Source organism: Podarcis vaucheri (genome assembly GCF_965113315.1).
Source record: "Podarcis vaucheri genome assembly, chromosome: 2".
NCBI lineage: Eukaryota > Metazoa > Chordata > Lepidosauria > Squamata > Lacertidae > Podarcis > Podarcis vaucheri.
In genome coordinates, this window is record NC_138760.1 from 46,405,526 (window position 1) to 46,430,209 (window position 24,684).

General features: G+C 42.0%; 1 protein-coding gene across 1 annotated transcript in view; it reads right to left on the reverse strand.

The window, feature by feature from the left end:
* The window catches only part of DNAH9 (dynein axonemal heavy chain 9), a gene marked incomplete at its 5' end in the record, with an annotated part of 205,223 nt that overhangs the window by 77,670 nt on the left and 102,869 nt on the right, over positions 1-24,684 (reverse strand). Inside the window, 6 exons of the mRNA XM_082213793.1 lie at positions 4,990-5,250; positions 16,976-17,209; positions 17,423-17,584; positions 19,375-19,517; positions 21,490-21,613; positions 22,585-22,747. Coding sequence (XP_082069919.1) covers positions 4,990-5,250; positions 16,976-17,209; positions 17,423-17,584; positions 19,375-19,517; positions 21,490-21,613; positions 22,585-22,747 — 1,087 coding nt within the window. The remainder of the gene's footprint in view (positions 1-4,989; positions 5,251-16,975; positions 17,210-17,422; positions 17,585-19,374; positions 19,518-21,489; positions 21,614-22,584; positions 22,748-24,684) is intronic.

The window sequence follows — 24,684 nt, forward strand, 5'->3', positions numbered from 1 at the left end:
TGAGGGAGCCGGCGTACAGCTTCCGGGTCATGTGGCCAGCATGACTAAGCTGCTTCTGGCGAACCAAAGCAGCGCATGGAAACACCGTTTACCTTCCCTCCGGAGCGGTACCTATTTATCTACTTGCACTTCGACGTGTTTTCGAACTGCTAGGTTGGCAGGAGCAGGGACTGAGCAACAGAAGCACACCCCATCGTGGGGATTCGAACCACTGACCTTCTGATTGGCAAGTCCTAGGCTCTGTGGCTTAACCCACAGCGCCACCTGTGTCCCTGCTTGGTATGTATAGACGTACACAATTTGAGCAGCAGAACCAATTTGGTCACGAAGATAATCTTGATTCCAGGACTGAGCTTGGGGAAAAACCCAATGCTACCAATTAACACCAGAAGTTCACTATGGGCAGCATCAAATGGCTAGTGCCAATGGTATCATAGATCTTCCTGTCTACGGTCATGATGACTCTATAATGCTACCTCTGGAATCAGAGGCAGTATGCCCCAATTGTCAGTTGCTGTGGGCAGTAGTGGGCTGTTGCTCTTGTGTCCTGCTTATGAAATTCCCAGCAACATCTGGTTGGACTCTGTGGGAACTCAATAAGCAGAGACAGGATTATAGCCGGATCCAGCAGCGTTCTTCTTATGTTCAGAACCTGGGGGAATATCAGCAGATCTGCATGAAACGAAGCAAGGTGTGTAAGCCATTTCCAGATCTCAACATGCTCACCACTGGAATTTGTTTCAAGTAGCTCTGAGAAACGATGCCTCTGTCACTACTAGTGAACGGGGGAAGACCCACAGAGAAAGCAGCTTGAGTTGCATTGTTAAGTTGAAGTCCTATACCTGAAACCCTGTCATGGGGCGGGGGGGGGGGCGTTTCAGCTGCAAACTGTCTACATGCTCCCCACTCAGCTAAAACCCTTCCGGCAATGCCACTCCTGAACTAAGGTTTGAATTATTTGCCTGACAGCAGAGTCTACCTGGCGCTGAAGCGCTTTCATTTATTTGCTTGTTAGGAACAATGACATCTGTTTTAAGGCCACACAGACAGCAGTCTGCTGTGCCGTGGGCTTTGAATTAGTCTACTAACAGATTAACAGTATGAATGGGCTGGGTGCAAGCAGCAGCCACCTACAGTACTGGCTGCAGAACACAATAGCTCCATCTCAGGGCCAAGACAGACTTTCCTTCCACTGCAAGGCTAGCTTCCACATCTGGGCTTTTACATTTTAAATTCCCACCGTGGGAGTGGGTGCAATCTGGCACTAACAGGGCTTACCTGCCTAAAGTTAATTGTGGCATGGGAGCAATTTTCATCCAACTTGCAACTTAGGGTGGAAACTAAAACCTTGCCTCCCTGTATTGTGTTATCCCAATGAAAAACCTCTCCTGAGAATGCCAAATAAATTCTAAAAACAAACAAACCCTAAAGTGTACACTAGCCATGCAATTGTTTTGGCCCCCTCAGCAAAGTCCTTTGGGTGAGCAAGAGTTGATGTCTACCAATCTGTCATTCAGTATGAATCTTTCTGGAGAGGGGAGAGAAAGTTCTACAGGTCTGTTCCCACAACTCTTGATACACAGCAGCCCCGAGACGTAGTGAATGCACACTGCAGCTGAATGGGTGGCAAATCAGTCACTTCCTTGCTTCATCATGCACTCCAATCAGCACACAATGAAGCACCAACTGAGTGCTGAGGCATCCAGCCGCAAAGTGTGTCACTCAACCTTCATACTGATTAGGCACAGTTATCTGAGCTGGCCATACATTTTTTCCCTTCTCCCTGAAATATCCCCACTCCCCAGATGGATTTATTGTTCTTATCGTCCTTAGGACTTAGGGTAGATTACACCACTTCGTGATGTCCAGGAATGTGTGCCAATCCTTAATGTATCCAAAAGGGGACATATCGGCAGGCACAAGGAAACCCCATCTGAAGTACAAAAAGAAAGGGAAATGGAACAAGGAATTTTGGAAGAAAGCATGGCTGATTGACTCAAATACTGAACAGAAGCACTCCACACTGCAACGTTTTGTTGCAGATCTCACTTCTATTTTTGAATACCAGGTACAGATAACACAGCATGGCCATCGCCTTCTTGGTCTGCATGTGAGCTTCCAAGCACATCTGCCTTGAAAACAAATACAAGACCAGGTGGAGGTTAGGGTGATCCAGCAAGCAATTCTTATGGTCTTAAGAGCTTTGTACCAATGTTTGCCATTCATTTTCACCCAAGAAACTGTGCAACTGGTAGAGGGCACCAATTCCCATAAAAGCAGCAGAGCAACACTGGCCAATTACCAGAGAGCACCAAAGGAATATTCATCCTCACAAAGCCCAACCATCTTGAAGGCCAGATGAAGAATATGGGGTAGCAGAGATTTCTCTTTTTTAAAAATAAAAATAAAAATAAATCCCCATTATCAGACTAATACCAGTGTATGAAGGAGAAAATATGTGTGGCATTTTTCTAATTGAACTATGTATGCCTAAAATTGATCAGACAGCACCACAACTGAAATGCAAAGCCCAGATAATTTATTTGGACACCCACCAATCTTCCTTGTTCCAACCTCCCTCCCCCAGCAATCTATATTTCCCACTGCTTTCTACTAAAGAGCAATGCATATTCATTTTGCTCTGTATGAAAGCACAATGTAAACATATCTGCACTAATGGCTGAAACTTCTTAATAAACACACAAATAGAGCCAATTATTCATGTCAACGGATGGGCTAAACTCTCTGACGCAGGTGAGGAGGAGGATGTGATTTCTGGTGCTCTGTAAACGCTGCTGCCTTGGTCTCCAGGGAAGCTCCAGGCTTCCCATTAATCTTGCCTTAATGAGATGTTATACAGTTTCAGCATGAAACCCAAATTGACAGGATCCAAACATTTTCCTGCTGCATTAGGATTTTGTTTCTAGACACACGGATCCTGTCAACAGAATCGCCATGGCTGCCCTAAAAAACAGAACCAAACAGAAAGCTGCTACCTGCTTTTGTTTGTTTTTAATTGCTTCATCTTTGGGCATTTTTCTTGGTTTAGCCTAACCACAATGGAAGACAGGGAACAATTCAGTCTGTGCATATGCTAAGATACATTAGCAAATAAGCCTTGACATAGGGATCCTCTCTCCTGCTTTTTGGGTATGTTGCAGTCACCCCACAACCCGTTTATTCCAACCCCCCCTTTTTTTCTCAAATAGGTTCAGTTATTTGAAATGATTCCATTGCCTGGTTCATAAAGCACAGTTAAAAATAAACTGTGCTTTAAGGTGAATGAGCAGTGTGTGGGTTCATTGCTCAAAAGCCCCTCCTTCACTCCTCTTCTGCTGCTGCCACACTTGGCAAGAAGCAAACCAGAAGCTAGCTCTGCATTATATGTGAACCAGTAAACGTGTGAGCCAGCATAAACATAATGAGCCAACCAGCCTCTGGTTTGTTTTCTCCCTGGTATGGCTACAGCAGGAACGAGGAGGGGTGAAGTGGGGACTTTTAAGCAGCATGCACTAGCGCTAACATGCTGCTCATTCACAACAAACCATACTTCATGTTGAACTATAGTCTAATGTGACATCCAAACCAGGCCCAGGAGTGCAAACACAATGGGACCAATTCTCTGCAAAATATTTCCCAGGATGGCTTTCTGAGCAGCATCTTATATCTTGTGTCACCTTTCTTCTTCATTGGATTGGTTCTGCAATAGGTATATGGATGCATAACCAATTCCTACAATGGGACCTCCAGAACTAAAGGATGGCTCTTTCTCATGTGCACCTACCTAAGCCCATCTTTTGGCAGACTGCTCCACTTGCCTCCTCATTCTGAAGTGTGGAGGGCAGCTACAAGGGAGAAGATCTTCTCATTAGTGGTTCCTCCCCAGCTGTAGAGCGCTCTCCCTAGAGAGGCTCACCTAGCTCCCATATTAACATCCATTTGGTGTCAAGCAAATACCTTTTTATTGTCCCAGACTTTCTAATGTAGCTTTAACTTAGTTCACTGCTATTATCTGAGTCTCTGCTGTTATAGAGATTTGGTACATTTTGCACTGTGAGTTTTAACTCTCTGTGATGTAGTTTTGATGGATTTTGATTGTTCTCAGCAAAGTGCCACAATTGTCACATTTGACTGATTTGTTTTCATTTGTTTAAACTGCATGTCACCCAGACAACATGGATCATGAGGTGACTCAGAAGTACAAGAAACTAAATACATAAAGGTTTCATGTTTACTTGTTCACTAGATTTCTCTCTCTCTCTCTCTCTCTCTCTCTCTCTCTCACACACACACACACACACACACCACCTTGAGCACAAAGCATTATATTGTGTGAAAGAAAAGGAAACAAGCATTTCCTGAGCTAAGGTAAGTTATTGCTATGAGTTCACAATTGAGTCATAAATGATAGGGAATCCACTGCTTTCAAATTTCATCTCAGATCATTGTTGCTACAAATCAAGAAAATATGCAGTCTGACCCTGCGCATGACCTAGAAGTCCCAATGTGTTAAATGGGGCTTCTTCCTAAGCAGGGGCACCAACCTAGACCTCAGGTTATGCGTGCCCAGCACATGCAACATGGTGTCATGATGTCACATTGTGACGTGACGTCATGACGTCACACGCTCCACAGCCTTGGACAGCATTTCTGAGGTCTCGCAAGGCCTCGGACATGACTTCCATTGCTTCGTGAGGCACCAGACGTTGCGTTGGAGGCCCTGTGTTATTGGTGCTGAGCACCCAGAACAAAAAATATGTGGGTGCTCGGGCTCCCAGGACCCCCTATAATTGGCACCCCTGTTCCTAAGTAAATATGCACAGCTCCACAGCCCAATTATGAAAATCCCATTTTCACCACCCCAATACCTGTTGCACTGATGTTCAGCTCATAGGATCCCCACAGGCATCTGGTTGGTCACTTTAAGAACAGGATGCTGGACTAAATGGGCCACTGGCCTGATTCATCAAGCTCTTCTTATGGTCTTACCCTATTGAGTGTGTTGAGGGCTTCCTGAGCAGCTGCAAGGGCTGGCTCAGCTTTTGCCAAGTCCTCCTCACAGTCCTTCTGCTTCTGCTGGACCTCCTGCGTGATCAGGGCTACCTTCTGCTCCTCATCGTCAGCAATAGCCTTCTCCTTGCTGACTTTCTCTGTCTCGATGCCCACCACCTGGATCAGTTTGTCTGCATCTTCATTCTTCTGCTTCAGCTCCACCTCCTGAGCTGCCAACTTTGCCTTTAAATCATCTACCTGGAGTAAAGACGATGCAAACCCAGTCAGAGGACATGGAATTAGTATCATGGGCACTTAGATAAAAAGAATGTCTGAAAAGTGGGAGAGGGCAGTGGGGGAGAAGACAAAAGCTCTCAACAGATGTCAAGCCAATAGATTCATTTCTATACAGATTGAGGGGGGGGACTGGAACCAGTGTTTGGTTCTGGATTTTTAACGGCTCCATTCTGGGAACCGAACTTGATAAACTGGAAAATGAACATCTGCTATGTCACCTGTATTTTGATCTGACATCTGGCTGTTTGCTGCATGTAGCATCATATATTTAGGGGGTTCTGTACCTCTTGACCCACACATGAACCAGAAAGTTGCCCCATCATACCTTTTCTATATTCACCCTCTCAACACCTGGCCTTCATTTAATCCTCTTACTATTTCCCCACATAAGGGCAACCCTGCTTCAGCTTCACCCTAATCCTATTCCTTGAGCGTCTCCTGTCTCCTCTGTACTGGGACAGAAGCTGCTGTATGGGTTGGGCACCAGTGTATCCTCATCAGTGATCATCTGCTGAAAGTACTGGCAGCTTAATTCTTCAGAACAAAAAGGTCATCAGCATGTGCAGATAAACACCTTCCAGATGCTTTATGAGAGCCTCGGCCAACTTAAGTTGTGAGTGCATTTCACTCCATTTCTGGGAGGAAGGCTGTCTGCTCTTTCCATCTCAAAACCCAGCTTGATCTCCCCAAAAGCAATCCAGACGGAAACTGGGATATTGTGATTTAACTGTACTCCGAGATGGCTTTTTCCTCGCCCCATACTGAAACCATCCTCATCTCAGCCGACTTAAAAACAACAACAATGTTATCATAGATCAAGATGGTTTCTAACTCCAAGCTGCTATGCAATTTGGGACCCATTCCTAATAACAACAAACACTCTTCCTTCTTCAGACTTGTGCATTCATGTCACATGCAGCTCTTCCTTGAGCCCTCTTCGTGTGTGGTTGGTGATGCACTTTCTGTCATTGGAGAAAAGGTGGGATGTGGCACAATGGCTGAAGAAGACACACAAAGCAATCTCTTTGGAGATGTGTTTTTTTTAAGGATGTAGAACTAGTTCCCACATGCTATGACAGCCATACTGCTTTAAATGAAGAAATCTTTGCAGGCCCTGTGACAGCACCAGCTTCAATTCCTTTATAAGAACACTACAGCGCTATACAGAACAAATGTTCTTTTTATGTAACCTGCAAGGGTAAGCTCCAGGGTAAACCTTTGGCTGTGGGGAAAGGCAGACATATAATTGGTCTGGGATTCCACGCCATTTTCAGCACTGGTTTTAAACACCCTGTAATCGCCCTAAAGTAAGTGGCAGGCATTTTGTGTAAGCTCTGAATAGAGCCCTGTCCTTTGTGTATGCCTTTGCAGAACGGCTAATCCATTTTCATCTCCCGTTGTTCTGCTGGAGGAAGCAAAATTACCCTTAGCTTACTTGGGGGTGCATAAGCACTTTGGTCAGCAAAACTCAGTGGCAAGTTTGGCTCATTTAAAATTCTCTGGAGATGTGGGGAAATTGAAGGAAGAGAGATTTGGGGGTTTTGTGGGGGGGGGCTGCTTTTAGATCTGGCTTAGAGCCTTCAGCCTATGATAAGTAATTGCATGCTGGATACATGTATGAATAGAAAGTTTATCGGGCTTTAAGTGCTCCGATGAGGCAACCAAGGGATTGACTTGTCAGCTCTACACAACCCTTATAATAGCTATATAAAGGGAGAGGATAGAAATGCAATCCACTGGCTCTCATTGTAAGATGCAATGGCATTTCCAGACAAAGCCTTCTTTTAAAAAATGCAGCGTATACAACAGTAATTGAAGGTTAAAGATTTGACATATTTTTAAAAGGAACTAAAAAAAAGCCCAAGAAAGGCTCCAAAGTATTAAGAACCAGGGTTGTATTTGAAAGCCAGGAAAATGCAACAAAGCAGAATAATTGTCCCTGTGTACAGATCCTCTGACAAAGGAAGGGAAACTGTTTTTAAAGCAAAATAAGCTTCATCACTCATGAAAAGCAAACACTGAAACCTTAATACTTAACCCTAAACTAAGCATTGCACGCAAAAATGTGTGGTGATGATGTTATTCCAGTGGGCAATGTTTGTGTGTGGAGACAAAGCAGTGGAAGGGGCATTTACACTTTCACACCCATCATGTCTTTGTTCCATATTGCTTCCTTCAATGACATTTCCCCCATGAGGCTTCAAATGCATTTCTATCCTTGCAAACACACATTTGATGGGGTGGGGGAGATATGAAACAGTGAAATAATGAGTGGGAAAGTACAAATGCCCCCACTTCACTCCCAAATACTGCCAACACAAAGCAGCTTTTCTTGCTTTAAGAGCACCATCAAGCAAATACTTGTGATGTGAAGTTTGGGCATCTGAACCATGTCACTAATACCAAACCAATGAGAGGTGGGGAAAGTGTAAGTTGAGATGCTAAAATCTGCACTGGCGGCCATAATATTGGGCTAGTATTTGAGCTGAAAACTTAATGTAGGTTTCAATGAAGTATTAGATCTTTATTTTGAAGATGAAGGAGAAAACAAACCCCACATGTTCTGGTCTTAATACTCTTCCATGAAATCATATACATATTGGTTTGTTTAGTCCTTGCTTTTATTATGTATTTTGTGTTTTTTATCTTGTGAACCACCCTGAGACCTACAAATGAAGGGGTATACAAATTTAATAAATAAATAAATAATAAAATAACAATGGCTGACAAATCACAAGATGGCTAACAGGGGGCATCAACTGAGGGAAGGTATGAGAAATCTTAGTTTCTTTTATGTGAATAGGATTATCTTTTCAACCTGGTCATCAATGGTTGTAAGAATGTTTAAAAAAAGAAAGCAGTTCTTTTGTTTTCTTCTGGGCTTATACGATTCCACATAAGCCGGTCAGTAAAAACCCTTCCAGAGACATTGTGGAGGATATGGCTAACTAACAAAGTTATATATGGCAATATAGTGGAGGGTAATCATGACCAGACAAGTGGTACAACTTTGGTATGCTTCTTACCCTCTCTGTTGGCCCACAGGGTTGAGCTAACAAGCTCAAAGCAACCCAACTTGCCTCCACACAGCTCTTCAACCCTGAAAATTAAGACCTGACCACTCCATGTGCTTTGTTTTCCCCTCAACTGAGAAGGGGGAAGATGTGTTTTCTCTGAGGGAACCTTAGATGGATTTGTGGATATTGACGGAAAGGAGAACAAAGCAAGCCAGATACAAGCAAGGCCAGCGCTACATAATTCCCAGGGAGACAGAAGGTAAAAATCATGCACAAAAAGTAGGAGCATTAAGAACAGAGAGGCTTCCCAGTAGGCTCCCAGCAGGCTCTTTTAATCCGATTACCTGTGCCAGGGGTTTCAGGACTACTACATTCACTGCATCAGAAAGGTCAGCAATTAATTGCTACAGCAGGAGAGACTCAAGTCTGGAATTCAATGAAACCTTTTTTAAAAAACAAAAGAAATGCTAACAGGTTGCCTCAGGGCAGGCACAGGAAGCTAAGTGGAATGCAATTCCCTTCTCAGGTTCTGAAAATAAAATGGTTGCCCGAAAGCTTCTCATTCCCTGCATGTACAGTGGTACCTCAGGTTACAGATGCTTCAGGTTACAGACGCTTCAGGTTACAGACTCCGCTAACCCAGAAATAGTACCTCAGGTTAAGAACTTTGCTTCAGGATGAGAACAGAAATCGCGCGGCGGCAGCGGGAGGCCCCATTAGCTAAAGTGGTCTTCAGGTTAAGAACAATTTCAGGTTAAGAACAGACCTCCAGAACGAATTAAGTTCTTAACCCGAGGTACCACTGTACTGTGAAGATTAGGCACTTCCGGAGGCGGCGCGAAGCAAGCAATGGCGGTCCTCTTTGCGCTGCGAAGAGGGGCTCCGCAGAAAAGGGTCGTTCGCTGCGGCAAAGCGACGACCCACTAAGAAAAACCACGAGCAGAGTGAGCTCGTGGCCGTGGGATCCGGCGGGCACCTAGAGCGACCCCCAAAACGAAGAAGGGACCCCGTAAGGGGCTCCGGAAGCGCGGAGGGGAAGCGGTGCTGTGGATTCATCGCTCTTTCTGCGGGAGTGAAGCCGCGCGGCTGTTGCGGATGAGCGCCGACCTTTCTTCCTTTTACATTGGATTACAAACCAACTACTCGTGAGTAAGATTTACTCAAAATTGGATTACAAATTTATGAATTTGGCTGAAAGCGGGAGGCGAGAAAAAGGAAGTCCGTCTCCCGAGGATGCTAGTGATCAAAAGCAAAGATTTGACAAGCTGGAAGCAGTGCGGAGAGATTTTAAAGTGAGACATCATACGTTCGGAAAAGTCGGAAACTGAAGCAGGCAAGTTACTTTTATTTCCTTGCTATTTTCTGTACCTTATTTGGGGACTTTCTCCTCTGCTGGACTTTTCTAAATTCTAAAGACTTTAAAACCCCCAGTCCCGGACTTGCAGTGGGACAAAAGGCTACTTTGCGGATACACTTATAAATTTGAAATGGACACTTAGAGGCATTACTGTTGGATACAATTAAACAACTGTACTTTGCACCCTTTAAGAAACTTATGGCAACACTGTGAGAGCTCTGCTAGAGGGAAAAGGTCTTTTCCAAGGATCATCGTTAATTTACTTAACTTAAGGAACTTTAATGGCGTCTGAAATTTTGTTTCTTCTTCCCTGAATTGCAACATTACTCCCTCTAGTGGAACTTGGGACTTACAATTTCCTGAGAACCAACTTTGCTTTGTCTTTCTGTGGTTAGATTGTTTACGCTTGCGCCTGCCTTTCTCATGAAACTTTTGACAGTCTGACCTTGAATCCAAAGACAGGTGTGGAATGAGCGACAGGGTAAAAACAAGAGCTGCGTCGAAGGCAGGGAAAGGCAAACTGACACAAACAACCCTGTTTTCTCAGGGACGTAGATCTTCAGTCCCTGCTGTTTTACAGACTGCACCCTCGCCAACAACACCAGCTGAAGAAGCTGAACAACCAATAGGTGAGGATATGGCATCTGGAGGATCTAACACTCTTTTAGAGGAAATGTTACAACAATTCGCAATTTTGAACAAAAAAGTGGATGATCAAACTGCAAAAATTGACTTAGCCACATCTTCAATTACCAAACTTTCGGAACAGGTGGCCAAGCATTCACAAGATATTGGAAATTTAAACGACGCAACATCTGAAAATCGAAAATTGGCGGAGGCTGCGATTGGAAAAGCAGAGGCTGCAGCCAAAGGAGTGGAGGAACTGAAAGGAGAGGTAAGACCGCTCCACAAACATATTACAGACCAGCAGGCCTACCTGTCTTTGGTGGAACTGCGAAACAGGGAAAATAACCTGAGATTACGCTCTATCCCAGAGATTGAGAAAGAGGATTTGACCGGCTTTTTAACGGCAGAATTTTCCAAATTCTGGGGTATAAACCAAGACACAGATTTCAAAATAACGACTGCATTTAGATTGGGAAGAGTCGTTGGGAAGGACAGGCCTAGAGACTGTTTGATTATTTTAAGGACTAAACAGGAGAGAGACAAGCTACTTGATTTACACTTCAATAAAGCACTTGTGATCCAGGATAGAAGAGCACAAATTTACAAAGATATCCCTAAACAATTACTGGATCTAAGAGCCAACTACACTGACCTAACTGGACTTTTGAGAGGTAACGGAATACTTTACAGGTGGGAGTTCCCACAAGGTGTCTTATTTAAATACAAAGGAAAGAAGATAAAAATCAAAACGAAAGAGGATTGCCAGAAGTTCCTACACGATCACGGAGAAGACCTACAGAAAGGAGCAGCTATTTGGCCACCACCAGAGTTAGGGAAAGAGTTACCACCTTCGGACTCGGACAAAAAAGAGGACACCCCACAAGAGTAACAACAGATTGATACAAGATGTCTCTGCAGCTGTATAGTTGGAACATTAATGGCGCGAATTCCCCAGAAAAACGCAAACGGATCTTCCATATCCTAAAGAAAGAGAATTTGGATATAATTTGTTTGCAAGAAACCCATGTGACAAGGGTACACAGGAAGGTGTTAATAAATAAAAGATTAGGCCAAGAATTCATCTCATCAGACAGAGTCAAGAAGAGAGGCGTGGTGATTTACGCCAAAGAGACTCTTTCACCGAAATTTTTGTTTAAAGATGAACAAGGAAGAATCCTGGCTATTGAGATTTCGACCCAAGGAGAGAAAATTTTGATATTAGGAATTTATGCACCAAACGAGGGGAAATCAGAATTTTATAAGAAGCTGCATGAGACATTATTGGACTATCTGGACTATTCTAACATCATTATGATGGGAGACATGAATGGGGTTGTCTCTACTTTTATGGATAAGTCACAGAACCAGAATTTGACTAAAGATGGAAGACTACCAAAAACTTTCTTTGAATTAACTGACAATATGGATTTAATTGACTCATGGAGGACGAGAAACCCCCTAGGTAAAGAAGGAACTTTCTTTTCTGAGGCCCACCTGTCATGGACAAGGATCGACCAAATTTGGACAACTAGAGGGCTGGCACCTAAGACCACAAAAATAGAAATCTGCCCAAAGACTTGCTCCGACCATAACGCTCTGAAAATGGAAATGAGATTTACTACTGCCGACTCCTTCAGATGGAAAATGAATGACAACCTGCTAAGAGATCAAGAGATTGTAAAGAAGGCCCAAAAAGCTTTAAAGGACTATTTTGAAATCAACTTGAACACCTCGGTGGAAAAAAGAACAATCTGGGACGCGAGCAAAGCTGTTATGAGAGGGTTTCTGATACAACAGAATACGATTAAGAAAAAACTCTGGAATGGTAAAAAGGACAAGATATTGGAGAAGATAAGAGACGGCGAGAAAAAATTAAGATTAAACCCAAAATCCAAAGAGACTTTAAGAGAAATTAAATTCCACCAGTCACAATATGCGCAACTGATTAACCAAGAAGTGGAATGGAGAATTAAACAAATGAAACAAAGATCATTTGAATCGGCGAATAAATGTGGGAAACTGCTAGCTTGGCAGTTGAAAAAGAGACAAAAATTAAACTATGTTACCAATCTAGAAGTTGAAGGAAAGAACATTCAGAAACCGGGAGAAATTAGAAAGTGTTTCCAGAAATATTTTAAAAAGCTGTATACACAAGGACCCGAGGATGTAACCGAGATAGAACAATTTTTGAAAGAAAATGGTCTTCCAGAAATATCTCAAGAGAAGAGATCAACCTTGAATTGTAAAATAACACAACAAGAAATCGAGGATGCCATTCAGAATATGCAGCTGGGCAAATCTCCAGGACCTGATGGACTCACCTCCAAGTATTATAGGACGTTAAAAGACTATTTGATACAACCACTAGAGGAGGTTTGTAACCAGATTATGGGGGGAGGGAAGGCACCAGATACGTGGAAAGAAGCATTCATCACATTGATACCTAAAGTGGAAACTGAAAAGACTCAACTTAAGAACTACCGTCCCATCTCACTCCTAAATGTGGATTATAAAATATTTGCGGATATTCTGGCCAACAGATTAAAAAAAGTATTAAATGAGATAATCCATAAAGACCAGGCCGGCTTTCTCCCAGGCAGACATTTGTTTGACAATACCAGGAACATTATTGATATCTTGGAACTTTTACAAACAAATATTAACACCAAAGCAGTATTGATCTTTATTGATGCGGAGAAGGCCTTTGATAACATTTCCTGGAAATTTATGAAGAAAAATTTGGAAGGGATGGGAGTGGGAAGGGGGTTTGAGAATGGAATAGAAGCAATCTATTCAGAACAAAAAGCTAAGTTGATAGTGAACAATGTGGTGACAGAAGAACTTCATATTGAAAAAGGAACACGACAGGGATGCCCCCTATCCCCCTTATTGTTTATTTCAGTCCTGGAGGTTTTGCTGAACATGATAAGGGAGGATCGGCAGGTACAAGGAATACGGGTCGGAGCGAAACAATATAAACTGAAAGCATTTGCAGATGACCTGGTTTTAACACTACAGGAGCCAGAACCCAGTACAAAAAGAGTTTTAGAACTGATCCAGAAATTTGGTCGGGTGGCGGGTTTTAAGTTGAACAAGCAAAAAACTAAAGTCTTAGGGAAAAACTTGACGGCCATGGAAACAGAAGGGTTTCAGAAAGAGACAGAACTAAATATTGTTAAGAAAGTGAAATACCTGGGGGTCAATCTGTCTTCCAAGAATTTGAATCTATTTAAAGATAATTATGAGAAATGTTGGTTAGAAGTTAAAAAAGATTTAGAAATTTGGTCAAGACTGAAATTATCCTTGTTAGGCCGAATTGCAGCTATAAAGATGAACGTTTTGCCAAAGATGTTGTTTTTGTTTCAAGCCTTGCAGATTGTGGACAGAGTGGAATGCTTTGGAAAGTGGCAGAAGGACATTTCTAGGTTTGTCTGGCAGGGCAAAAAGCCCCGAATAAAGTTTAAGATATTAACTGATGCAAAAGAGAGAGGGGGGTTTGCCCTGCCGGACTTAAGGCTATACTATGAAGCGGCAGCCTTCTGCTGGATGAAAGATTGGATTCTATTAGAAAACACTGATGTCCTAGATCTGGAAGGCTTCAACAATTCGTTAGGTTGGCATGCGTACTTGTGGTATGACAAGGGTAAATCATATGGAATGTTTAAAAACCATATTGTCAGAAAAGCAATATATATGGTCTGGAAAAAATACAAAGACTTATTGGAAAGCAAAACTCCGAGGTGGATCTCACCAATAGAGGCCAAAGCTCGGAAAACAACCAATATGGAGGCTTATTGGCCGAAATATTGGGAAATAATAGAAAATATTGAAGGTAACTGGAGATTGCAGAGCTTTGAAAAACTAAAGGATAAGGTGCAAAATTGGCTGCATTATGCCCAAATTAATGAGGTTTTTAAGCTAGACAAAAAAACAGGTTTCCAGGTGGAAAAATCGAAACTTGAGACAGAGTTGCTTGAACCAAAGACCAAGTTATTATCGAGAATGTATAACTTGCTGCTTAAATGGAACACTCAAGATGAGACAGTTAAACCAGCAATGATAAAATGGGCTCAGGACATTGGTTATAATATTATGTCTGATGACTGGGAAAGGTTATGGACCACCGGTATGAAGTTTACTGCATGTAATGCTTTGAAAGAAAACATTATGAAAATGGTATACAGGTGGTACATGACCCCGGTTAAGCTAGCTAAGATTTACCATTTGTCCGATAACAAATGTTGGAAATGCAAGGAAGCTGAGGGAACATTCTTTCACCTCTGGTGGACCTGCCCAAGACTGAAGGCCTTCTGGGAAATGATCTATAATGAGTTAAAAAAGGTGTTTAAGTACACTTTTCCCAAGAAACCAGAGGCCTTCCTTCTGGGCATTGTCGGCCAGAAGGTGTCTAAAAAGGATAGAACTTTTTTTATGTACGCTACAACAGCAGCAAGAATTCTTATCGCTAAGCATTGGAAGATCCAAGATTTGCCCACACTGGAGGACTGGCACACGCAACTGATGAACTACATGGAATTAGCCGAGATGACTGCAAGGATTCGAGACTTGGGAGAAGAAGCAATGGAGGAGGACTGGAAAAAATTTAAAGACTATTTGCAAAAGTATTATAAGTTATATGAAACATAAGATGTCGTGTGATTGGGAATCTAGCTCCAGTAACAAAACTTAATTATTTATGAAATTTGACAAGATTTATGAAAGAATCAAGGTTTAAATGGGTAAAAACGATATTATGGTATATTGCTCAGAGTATATATTGATCAAGAGATTTAAATTTAAACTGTAATTGAAAATAGAAAGAAACATACGAAATAAGGATATAATTTGCTGATAAATTTATTGTTAAGAAATGCATTCTGCGAGGGATGGGGGAAGTCCAATGGAAATTTGAAATGAGTTATTGAAATGGTCGTGTTTTTCTTTTTCCTTTTTTTCTGGTCTTTTTTTTTTTTTCTTACTTTTTGATCTCTTTGTTATTTTTGTAAAAAATGTAATAAAAATTATTATAAAAAAAAAAAAGAAGATTAGGGAAGCCAGGGCTTTTTTTCAGGGGGAGCTCCCAGGAATTCAGTTCCGGCACTTCTCAAGTGGGCGCCATTGCCATTCTAAGAAAAGACACTAACTGATGTGGAAATATGAGAAACTGAGAGAAACCAAAACTGACAGTTTCATAATTTTTTGTGGACTGGAGTCCACTTCATGAGATACATGATAAAACAACGCAGCTCTAAAAGATTCACAAAGTGGGGGTGGAATAACCACTGAGAATAGATTTCTGGGTGCACGTAGGACTTACAGGGCTCACAGCTGCTTGAGATATTTTCTCTGGCAGCCTGCCCGCAGCCCTTGACGTTTTCAGTATGCCAGCAGATGTTCATCGTTTTGCACGAGTGAACAAGTTTGCGGGTACAAAGAGCAACATGTGAACCTGGGCTTGCGGTTCATCCCCCACAAAAAAACCACAACTGGTAAGCCAAGAACAAACCTTGGTTGTAGAAAAAGTAACTGATCATGTTAGATTAGAGGGGTAAATATTAAGAAGTCCTTCTTTGTCACCTGGTACCTTTTTACTAAATTTGTAACTCATTGAGGTGGCTCTCTCTCCTTCCCCCACCTTGCCAGATTCACATTGTCCTCTGTGGTCTGATATGATACTCGAGAATTTCTAGTCCCTTGCTCAATTTCATATACATTGGTTTATGTAGGTTTTAACCAAATGTAATGTTCGCAGTACAGTACTTGCCTCTACTTTGCAATGTGTCTCACTTGTACCAATGTTTTCTTTTTATAATGTTATGGTTTATATGTCATGGAACACAATATTCTATTGGGGGAGGAACTTTCAATAAATGTCTATTGCAAAAGGAAAAAGAACCAACTTTGAACTCATAGTTTGTCTGAAGTGAGGCAAACCAAGAGGCTGACTTTGCATGCAACTCTAAGGGAAACCACAGCTTAGCTTCCAGCAGTACCAGAAGAGGACCAAAACATCCACAATTTATTGCTTTGCGTACGCACATGCTTAACTTGTTCATGCTTAGCTGTGGTTTAGCTTAGTGCTGGGTCTTAATATCTTCCTTCTTCAAGGAGCATAGCAGTTGCTTCAGGAAAAAGAACAAGACGATGTAGAGCAGGAACTGAATTCACCCTACGTTCTGGCACAGCTCCAGTTTTTTAATCAGCCCACAAGCCCATCCACCTCATTATCTGATCTGTGAAAGCAGCAGGGTGCAGTGCTTCTGGGAGGAAAGCACTTGGCTTGACAATGGCAGGGGTGAGGCAAACTGCCCTGTTAATGTATCACATACACACCCCAAATTCATTACAGATAGCAAACAACAATTTATATAAATCCAATTTATATATGTAAGGCTGAAGGTAGTCCTCTTCACACACACACAGGCAAACAGCAGTCTAAGATACACAGTAATAGTAATACAGAAAAGACCCACACAGCTGACCCCGCACATATAATTGTTTGTTTCATATGTGCTTCTAAAGGGTACAGGATGCCATAATAGAGAAGGAAGTCATTTGTATGTGAATGTGTGTGTGTGTGTGTGTGTGTGTGTGTGTGTGTAGATAGACAGATATTCTTTTCATCTCCGACCTTTACAATATTTGCATTACTTTGCATCCTACTTGGCAACAAAGGCCTCCTCACCTGTGCAGATGTGCTGCTAAGCTTCTGCAGGCCGTTCTCTAGCCGCTCCATTTTTGCTGTCAGTTCTTTCTCCTTTTTAAGCAGCAAATTCTGATAGAGCTTAATCTGTTCCAAGAATGACTTGGGGGTGGTGTAGTTATAACGGCGTTCATTACTCAGGTAGGAACGGGACATTTCATTAACGCTGGTGTGCACATAAGCCATGAACTTGCTTATGGATTCCTTCACTGAAGCCTAAAAACAAGATGGAAGAGGAAATATTTTGAGCCAGATGGCTAAATGCCCCATGAACATGCCTGAAATAATATGGCAGCTTAGTTACCAAGCCTCACAACTACAGCAATGACATTCCAGAAGTTGTGTTATCTTCTCAAGGACCTCCTTGGGTTTTGAATCTCAGTAAAGGAAAGAAGTTATGTGGGAAGCAGTCCTCAAATAATTGCTTACCTCAATAGTTTCTGTCCCTTGCAAGAAGCGCAGGCTGACTGACTCCAGAGCTTCTCGGGGCCACTCATGGAACCAATCTATTGCTGTACAGTTAACAATGGCTGGGAACTTCCGACTACGAACTCTCAGCTTGTTCCCCACTGGGGAAAAGCAAAGAGCAACCTGGAGGAACAGAAAACAGATGGTGAGAAACTGAGAAAACAAGATTTGAAGGAACAGGACTTTCAGCCATTTTGTGTTCAGTATTTGGTTGTAAAATGGTGACATTTGCTTTAGACCAGCCATGTCCAAAGTGTGTTTCGGGAGCCTAATCCTTTGGTTGGCCCTTTAGTCGGCCCTCACAGCCTTCACTTCATCAAATCTGGCCCTCTTTGAAAAAAGTTTGGACACCACTGCTTTAGACATTCCCCTGCACTGGGAGATCAAAAGCTCAGAGGAAGGTTAAAAACACAAGAGGAAGGTTTTGCTCAGGATGTTGTGCACAGGAAATTCAAAAGTTCAGTCTAGAGACAAGGTAGTTACATGGAGAAAGAAATTTAATCAGAAAAACTTTTTAACTGATTGTACATAACTAATTGCACAAATTTTGTACAGATGACAATTAGAAAATGTAGAAACAAAAATGTGAAGAGCTGCAAGAGAGAGAAAGGGCCAAAATGCTTTAAGAGAGCCCAAGCTGTTAGAAGACAGCAGGAGAAACAAAGACCACAAACATACAGAATCTGTCCTGGTGGATGCAAATGGTTAAATATTAGTTTGATAAGGGGCACAGGTCTATAATAGATACAGCTGGATGTATTGATCTCTGTTTACTTTTTATTTCCTCTCTTGGGTATCTACTCAAGCTGTAAAATTTTATTAACCCAACCAAAAAAACCTTTTAAAACTTGTTGCCTTACTAGAACCATAAGTAAAATCATTGTTTGGGGGGGTGGAACTAAGAGTTAATTGCCATATGACTCTTCACAGTATAGGAGGTAGGTAACAAAAGGTTAAAGGACTATTTAGCAGAGGCAAACTGAGGGTAAGGTGTCAACCGGGTGGCAGCAATACACTTCTCAAGTAGGGAAGGATTTGTTTGACTGGTTTGATTGCCTCCCTTCTCTCACACAGTGCAGGCTACAGCCCATGCCAGTGAAAGTAGATAAATAGGTACCGCTGCAGTGGGAAGGTAAGCAAAGTTTCCATGCACTCTGGCACTCGTCACAGTCCTCCATGTGCGAGAAGCAGTTTAGTCATGTTGGCCACATGACCCAGAAAGCTGTCTGTGGACAAATGCTGGCTCCCTCAGCCTGAAAAGTGAGATGAGCACTGCACCCCATAGTCACCTTTGACTGGACTTAACCATTCAGGGGTCCTTCACCTTTTTTACCTTTACCATGCAGTAACACCACACAAAAACGTTACAGTGGTACGGCTTGTCCTTACGGCTTTCAAGCCATGCCAGAAGCTGACTTACAGCAAGTTCCAAAAAATGCATGGCACAGAACCACAGTTCAGAAACAGAAGGTAGAATAATAATAATTTATTATTTATACCCCGCCCATCTGGCTGAGTTTCCCCAGCCACTCTGGGTGGCTTCCAATCAAGTGTTAAAAACAATACAGCATTAAATATTAAAAACTTCCCTAAACACTTATCTAAGATACACTTATCTAAGGGCTTTGCCACACAGTCATTCCCCTCCCCCACCCCCCAAATACATGTGTGGTTCTTACTCGTGTTTTAGGTAGGATCCAGACAATTTCCCTTGATTTAATGTTTCTGTTGCAGGGATATCACATTTTCTTAGCACTCAAATGTGAATACATTTGGGAAGAAATTGCTTAGTAAATTTATTGCAAAAAGCCAGCCAACAGAAATAGCTATCGGAAGCGCAAGATCCTTTTATTTTTCAAAGCATAACTGAAAAGCATCAGCAGATGACTGGTCCTTGGGGACCACAGTCCTACCTTGAGCTGCCGTCTAACTCTATCAATAAAGAATTTCCAACAGGCCTCCCTGGTGTCCATCAATCCTTGGGCTTTAACTTCATTTCTCATATTACCAATGATATTTTCAACTTCATCATCAGGAAAAAGATCAGGAATTTCTCCTGGAAACAAAGAAGTAATTTTACCCATTGTGATCTTTGCATCATTGGTAAAATGAATTCTGCACAGAGCAGAACATCTTCACACAGCTGTTGAGTGGGAAGGAGTCCAAAGCAAACAGTTATAACCATACTAACAAGCCCACTTGATTTCGTCTCAATGGGCCCCTAGGTAAGCCCACAGGGACTAACCTTGCAGCTGAATTGTTTCTACAGTAGGTATTTGATAAAATAGAAAGAGTACACCAAGAAGCACCTTGGGGCTGTTAGCACATCTCCCAAGATAAAGAAATAAAGCAAAGGAACAGAAGAAACAGTGAGGTGCAAACTGAAAATCAGCATTACAGAAAGAGCCATTTGTCATCATTCCACATCCCGGATGTAAATCGTTTCTTGCAGCCAAGGCGGAAACATCACCACCCAAAGTTACCAGTACGCCTATATACCAAATAGGCACCAAAGAGGCTATGTTTGTATTCTGACATTATGGAAAAGAGCACATTGGGCTCATGAGCTCTCTGGTCTGACCACATGGTAAAGACTGGGGCCCTTTGCTTCCGTTATCAGCTAACCCAATCACTCATTTCACCTGAATCAAGAACTTTTGTGCATGAGGGAATCAAGCCGGGATCATAAATCACAGCCTGAGATTGGCCATTTTGCCGAACTAACCACTCTTTGTCCGGATTCAGACATAATGAATAATCTTCCTCATGGCTGTGCCAGAGAGGACACATATTTTAGCATCATGTGAGAACCAGGCCTGTATATCTTTTTTATCTTTCTAAAACATTCATAGTCCTATTAAACATCAGAAAGAACTTTCTGATAGTAAGAGCTATTTGACAGTGCAATGGATTCCCTTGGGAGGTTGTAGACTCTCCTTCATTGGGGGGGGGGACGTGTTAAGCAGAGGTTGGATGGCCATCTGTCATGGATGCTTTAGTTGAGATCCCTGCATTGCAGGGAGTTGGACTAGATGACCCTCTGGGTACCTTCCAATTCTCCAGTTCTAGGATTCTGCATCAGGCAACTTTCAACAATTAAAATCACAACAAAACAAACATATCACAACAGCAATATCACAAGCCAACCAACAGAACAGCACAATAAAATTCTTAAAACACAGCTCAACGTGTTGATAAAAGATAAAAACAGGAAGATGAGAGGGGGAAAGAATACATGGAGCATGCAAAGTCAGTAGGGGAGTAAAAATCTTCAGGGTTGTTGTTTGAGTTAAAATAGCAAGAAAAATTCTATTGCTGTCTGAAAGGAATGGGCCGTATGTTTAGGGACATAACAAAAACCCAGTCACCAGCTGATCTAAGCTGATCTGAGTGAGTCTTGAATATAGTCATGGCATCTACCATGGATGGCCTTCTCCAGGGTTTTATCTAAAGAAGTCATCTCATTAACATAAGGACTTCCACTTGCACAACAAAAGAACTTCCCCTCCATCTCCGCCCCCCTCCTCCAATCTGCTCTGTGGTTTCCCCCCAACTCTATAGAGCAGATCAGAGGGGGTACAAGGAGAGGATAAGGAGGGGACAGCCTGATGAGGAAGCAGAATACCTTATGGTAAAAGGATGAGTTAACTGGATGCAACTCATTGTGCTCACATTCCAATAGTTTACTTCCAGGTAAGTAGGTAGCATTGTGAACGTGTGTGTGCGCATGTGTGCGCACCCGCATGAAAGATGGATTCTGAAATAGGAACAGGAAATCTGTGGCCTTCTAGATACTGTCAGGCTCCAACTCCTTTTAGCTGGAGTCTGCATGGGCAATGATCAGGGATGATATGAGTCGTAGCCCAACACATCCAGAGGGCTCCCTCGTTCCTGCTATAAAGAAAACTGTTCCTTGGAATAAAGTTTGCAGCTGGATCTGATTTATGTGTATTCTCTGGAAAACATCTCACAATTTTGATTTGCTCTTGGTTTGTCTACCTAGATATTCAAATTGCCAAGATCCATACCTGAAGCAAGCAAGTCATTTACCAAAACTAAAAACCTCTCGTCGGCCACTTGAGCGTCCGTCATGAGGAAGACGGTACCAACATTCTTTAGACCTGCTGTAATGTACTGTGCTGCCAGGTCTGCCTGCAGATACAAGAAAGGAAAAGGCATGTATACCGAAGCACCAAAAATTCGGCTATCTGCTATGAGGTGAAATTCCAACCATGCTGATGACTAAATTCAGAATTCAACCAAATACGCTGGTATGCCTGCAGAATAAATTGCATACATTTTTAACCACATTGCAGATCCTACTGAGTATTGTTGTACACACATGAAACTGTGGGAAGGAAATATATAACCTCACATTCTATCCCAAGATACATAATATCAAAGCTCAGCATTATTGTCTGAGTCACAATAGTCATTAAAGTCTCCTTGCAAAGCTTTATTAGAAGATCAATAACTGGACAACACCACTACTCTGAATATTCACGTCTTCCTTATACACTCCTCTACAACACTGGTATTTAAAGAAAAAAATTAATGTATAATTAAAATTCTCTTGTCATTCCATCTGCCATTCTTTGACAAACTTTCCTTGATGACTGATCTTTCTTAAAACAGATTCAAATGTTCAGCAAGGATCTGCAGTTCCGCCCATGAGATTATACCACCACAAAAAGTGAGTATGGGGTGAATGCTTATTTAAATGTACACTGGAATTAAAAGCTCTCTACAAATGGAAGGTTTCCAGCCTAGGAACCTGATTAGGTTAGGAATAGGCAGGGAGAACTCAATTTAGGAACACTTTCAAACTAAAACTCTTCACATGCATTCTGAGGCAGCGCGGTTATATGGACCTTTATGTAACTTTGGATCAACTCTAATTGTCTTGAAACTACTGAAGTTATATCACTGGGTGGGATTCAACTAATGAGTCCCATCAGCCAAAGCCCTGTGCAAGAACATCTCCTTGTGAAACAGGGCTTTCAGCATAAGTGTTTCTTTTGCACAGAGCAATTTAAAACACATTAAATTCTGAACAGAGTCTTACTCTAAGCTAACAGATAAACTTAAGTTTATTTTCACCCCCACTTTGATGAGCTGCTCACCTTCAGGTCAGGAATCCCATAGCCTTTCCTCAAGGTGATTTGGAAGACCTCCAGTGAGCTAATGAAAGCTGCCAATCTCGTCAGGCTCTGCTTGCCACTTCCTCCCACACCAACCAGTAACGCATTACCTCTGGGAGATTCCAGGATACGATTGATACGGCAGCTAAATAGGATGGTACACAACCACTCTGTATTAAAGTGTTTTTCCTCTGTGGTACATTTCAGTATATGGCATTAGGGGTATCTCCTGTTATACTCAGAATTAGGTTCAGAATTTCAACCCATTATGACACCTGAATAGAAACACCAGTAAATCTATACCCACTTAGTAGCATTCTGAGTCCTCTTTCATCACTTTTTCTGCCTCTTAAATGGGATTTATGTGCCTTTACACCTCTCCAGCATGGACTGAACCTAACTGCATTTTTTGGAAACACAACTATAACAATCTATGTAATCTAGTATGCTAATAAGCAGTTCAATTGCCAGTGCCTTTGGTTTACATATCTTGCGGAATCTGAATGAAACCAGAGTTCTTGCTTAATGAACTTATCATGGTTCTGGAACCAGCAGGAAGGCAGCGCAGAAGAGATACTTCCTGAGAGGTAGGAACTACCCACTAATCTCAAGCAGGTACTAACCCATCTAGGAATTTTCTCCTAGGCGCAATAGGAGAACGTATTATCTCTATCCCCTTGCAAGCAAATCATTGCCATTCAGGCTAATGTCTCTGGACTATAATAGTTTAGGGTTTGAACACCGTAATAATCCATGATTAACTGAAAATAGAAGCTTTCCATTTTCACCTCCTCTTAGCCACACTGGAGGAGGAAAGGAGAGTATATGAGACCAGGTTTGTGCATGCAGCCCAAATCACTGGGTGACAGAATAGGGAGCTACATTTGTTCACAGGCATGGAGGTGTGTTGCTGTATCGATACATTCTAAGTATGATGTGATGTGGCCCGTGAAGTACAATCTGGCTTTGAAGGACATTGTTCTCTACAATGTCCTTGCATTTTGCTGCCTTATAGTCACTACAACGCCATGGTACATAGTAAACGTACCAGTAAATATCACAAAGAAATCATCACTTTCATTCATTTGGATTAAACCGTCATTCTTGTAGTGCATGGCACCGATGATGTCTGGCTGCCTGCATACAAAGCCATTTGTTTTGCCTGGAGACGTGAACAAACCTTGACAAAGCCCAGTAATTATTAAAGTTATGAGCTTGCAAAGGAAGGGCTCAAAACCCTTTAGTGGTTAGTGAAGATGGATTTCAGCTTCTGAGCTACTGATTCAGCTATTAAAACTTAACTTCACTTCTTGTATGTCTAACGTTCAATTCATACCTGCTACGGGTAAAGGAGGTGTTTATTTATAACTCAGCTATCTGCCAAGGCACTCAAGGCTGCATTTATATGAGAGCTGATATGCAAAAACAAAAGCAACAAATGCAAGCAATAAAGCCAAATATCATAAAATAGATTGTGCTCTCTACAGAAAAGGAAATAAAATCAAATACAGTAAGAACAAGAAGGTGTTGGAGATTTAAAGAAAGGCATTCATATTAAAAGCCTATTTTCAAAGCGGCTAACAATGATCTTTATTTCTCTTGAAAACTTTTGCAGGAATGGATTTTGACGGGTCTCCTTAGACAAGGAATGTCAGAGGCCTGGAGCAGCCATCAAAAAGGACCAGCATTGGGTCCCAACAGACCAGTCTAAATAAATGAATAACCTCTCATGATGAGGGAGCCATAATATAACAAGGGTCTGATCTGCAAATCTTTTGTGGGCAAGTTTACAGGAGAAGACTTTTCCAGCTGTCCAGGACCTGGAATAAGAAGCAGGGGCCAAATCACTTGGCCGATTTTGTGGTCACCTCCTTCAATCCAAGCAACTTTTCATCTGCTAGGAAGCCGGTCATGTGGCCTATGCCTTCTGCCATTCAAGGCAAAAAAGAAGCAGCTACTAGAATGCAACATGAGATGGCAAATTCATCATTTTATATGGTTCATTTGTGCAAGTACCAGTAGCTTCTGCTACCGTTGTTTTTTTTGCCAGGTTTAAAAGATGATGATGATTATTATTATTAT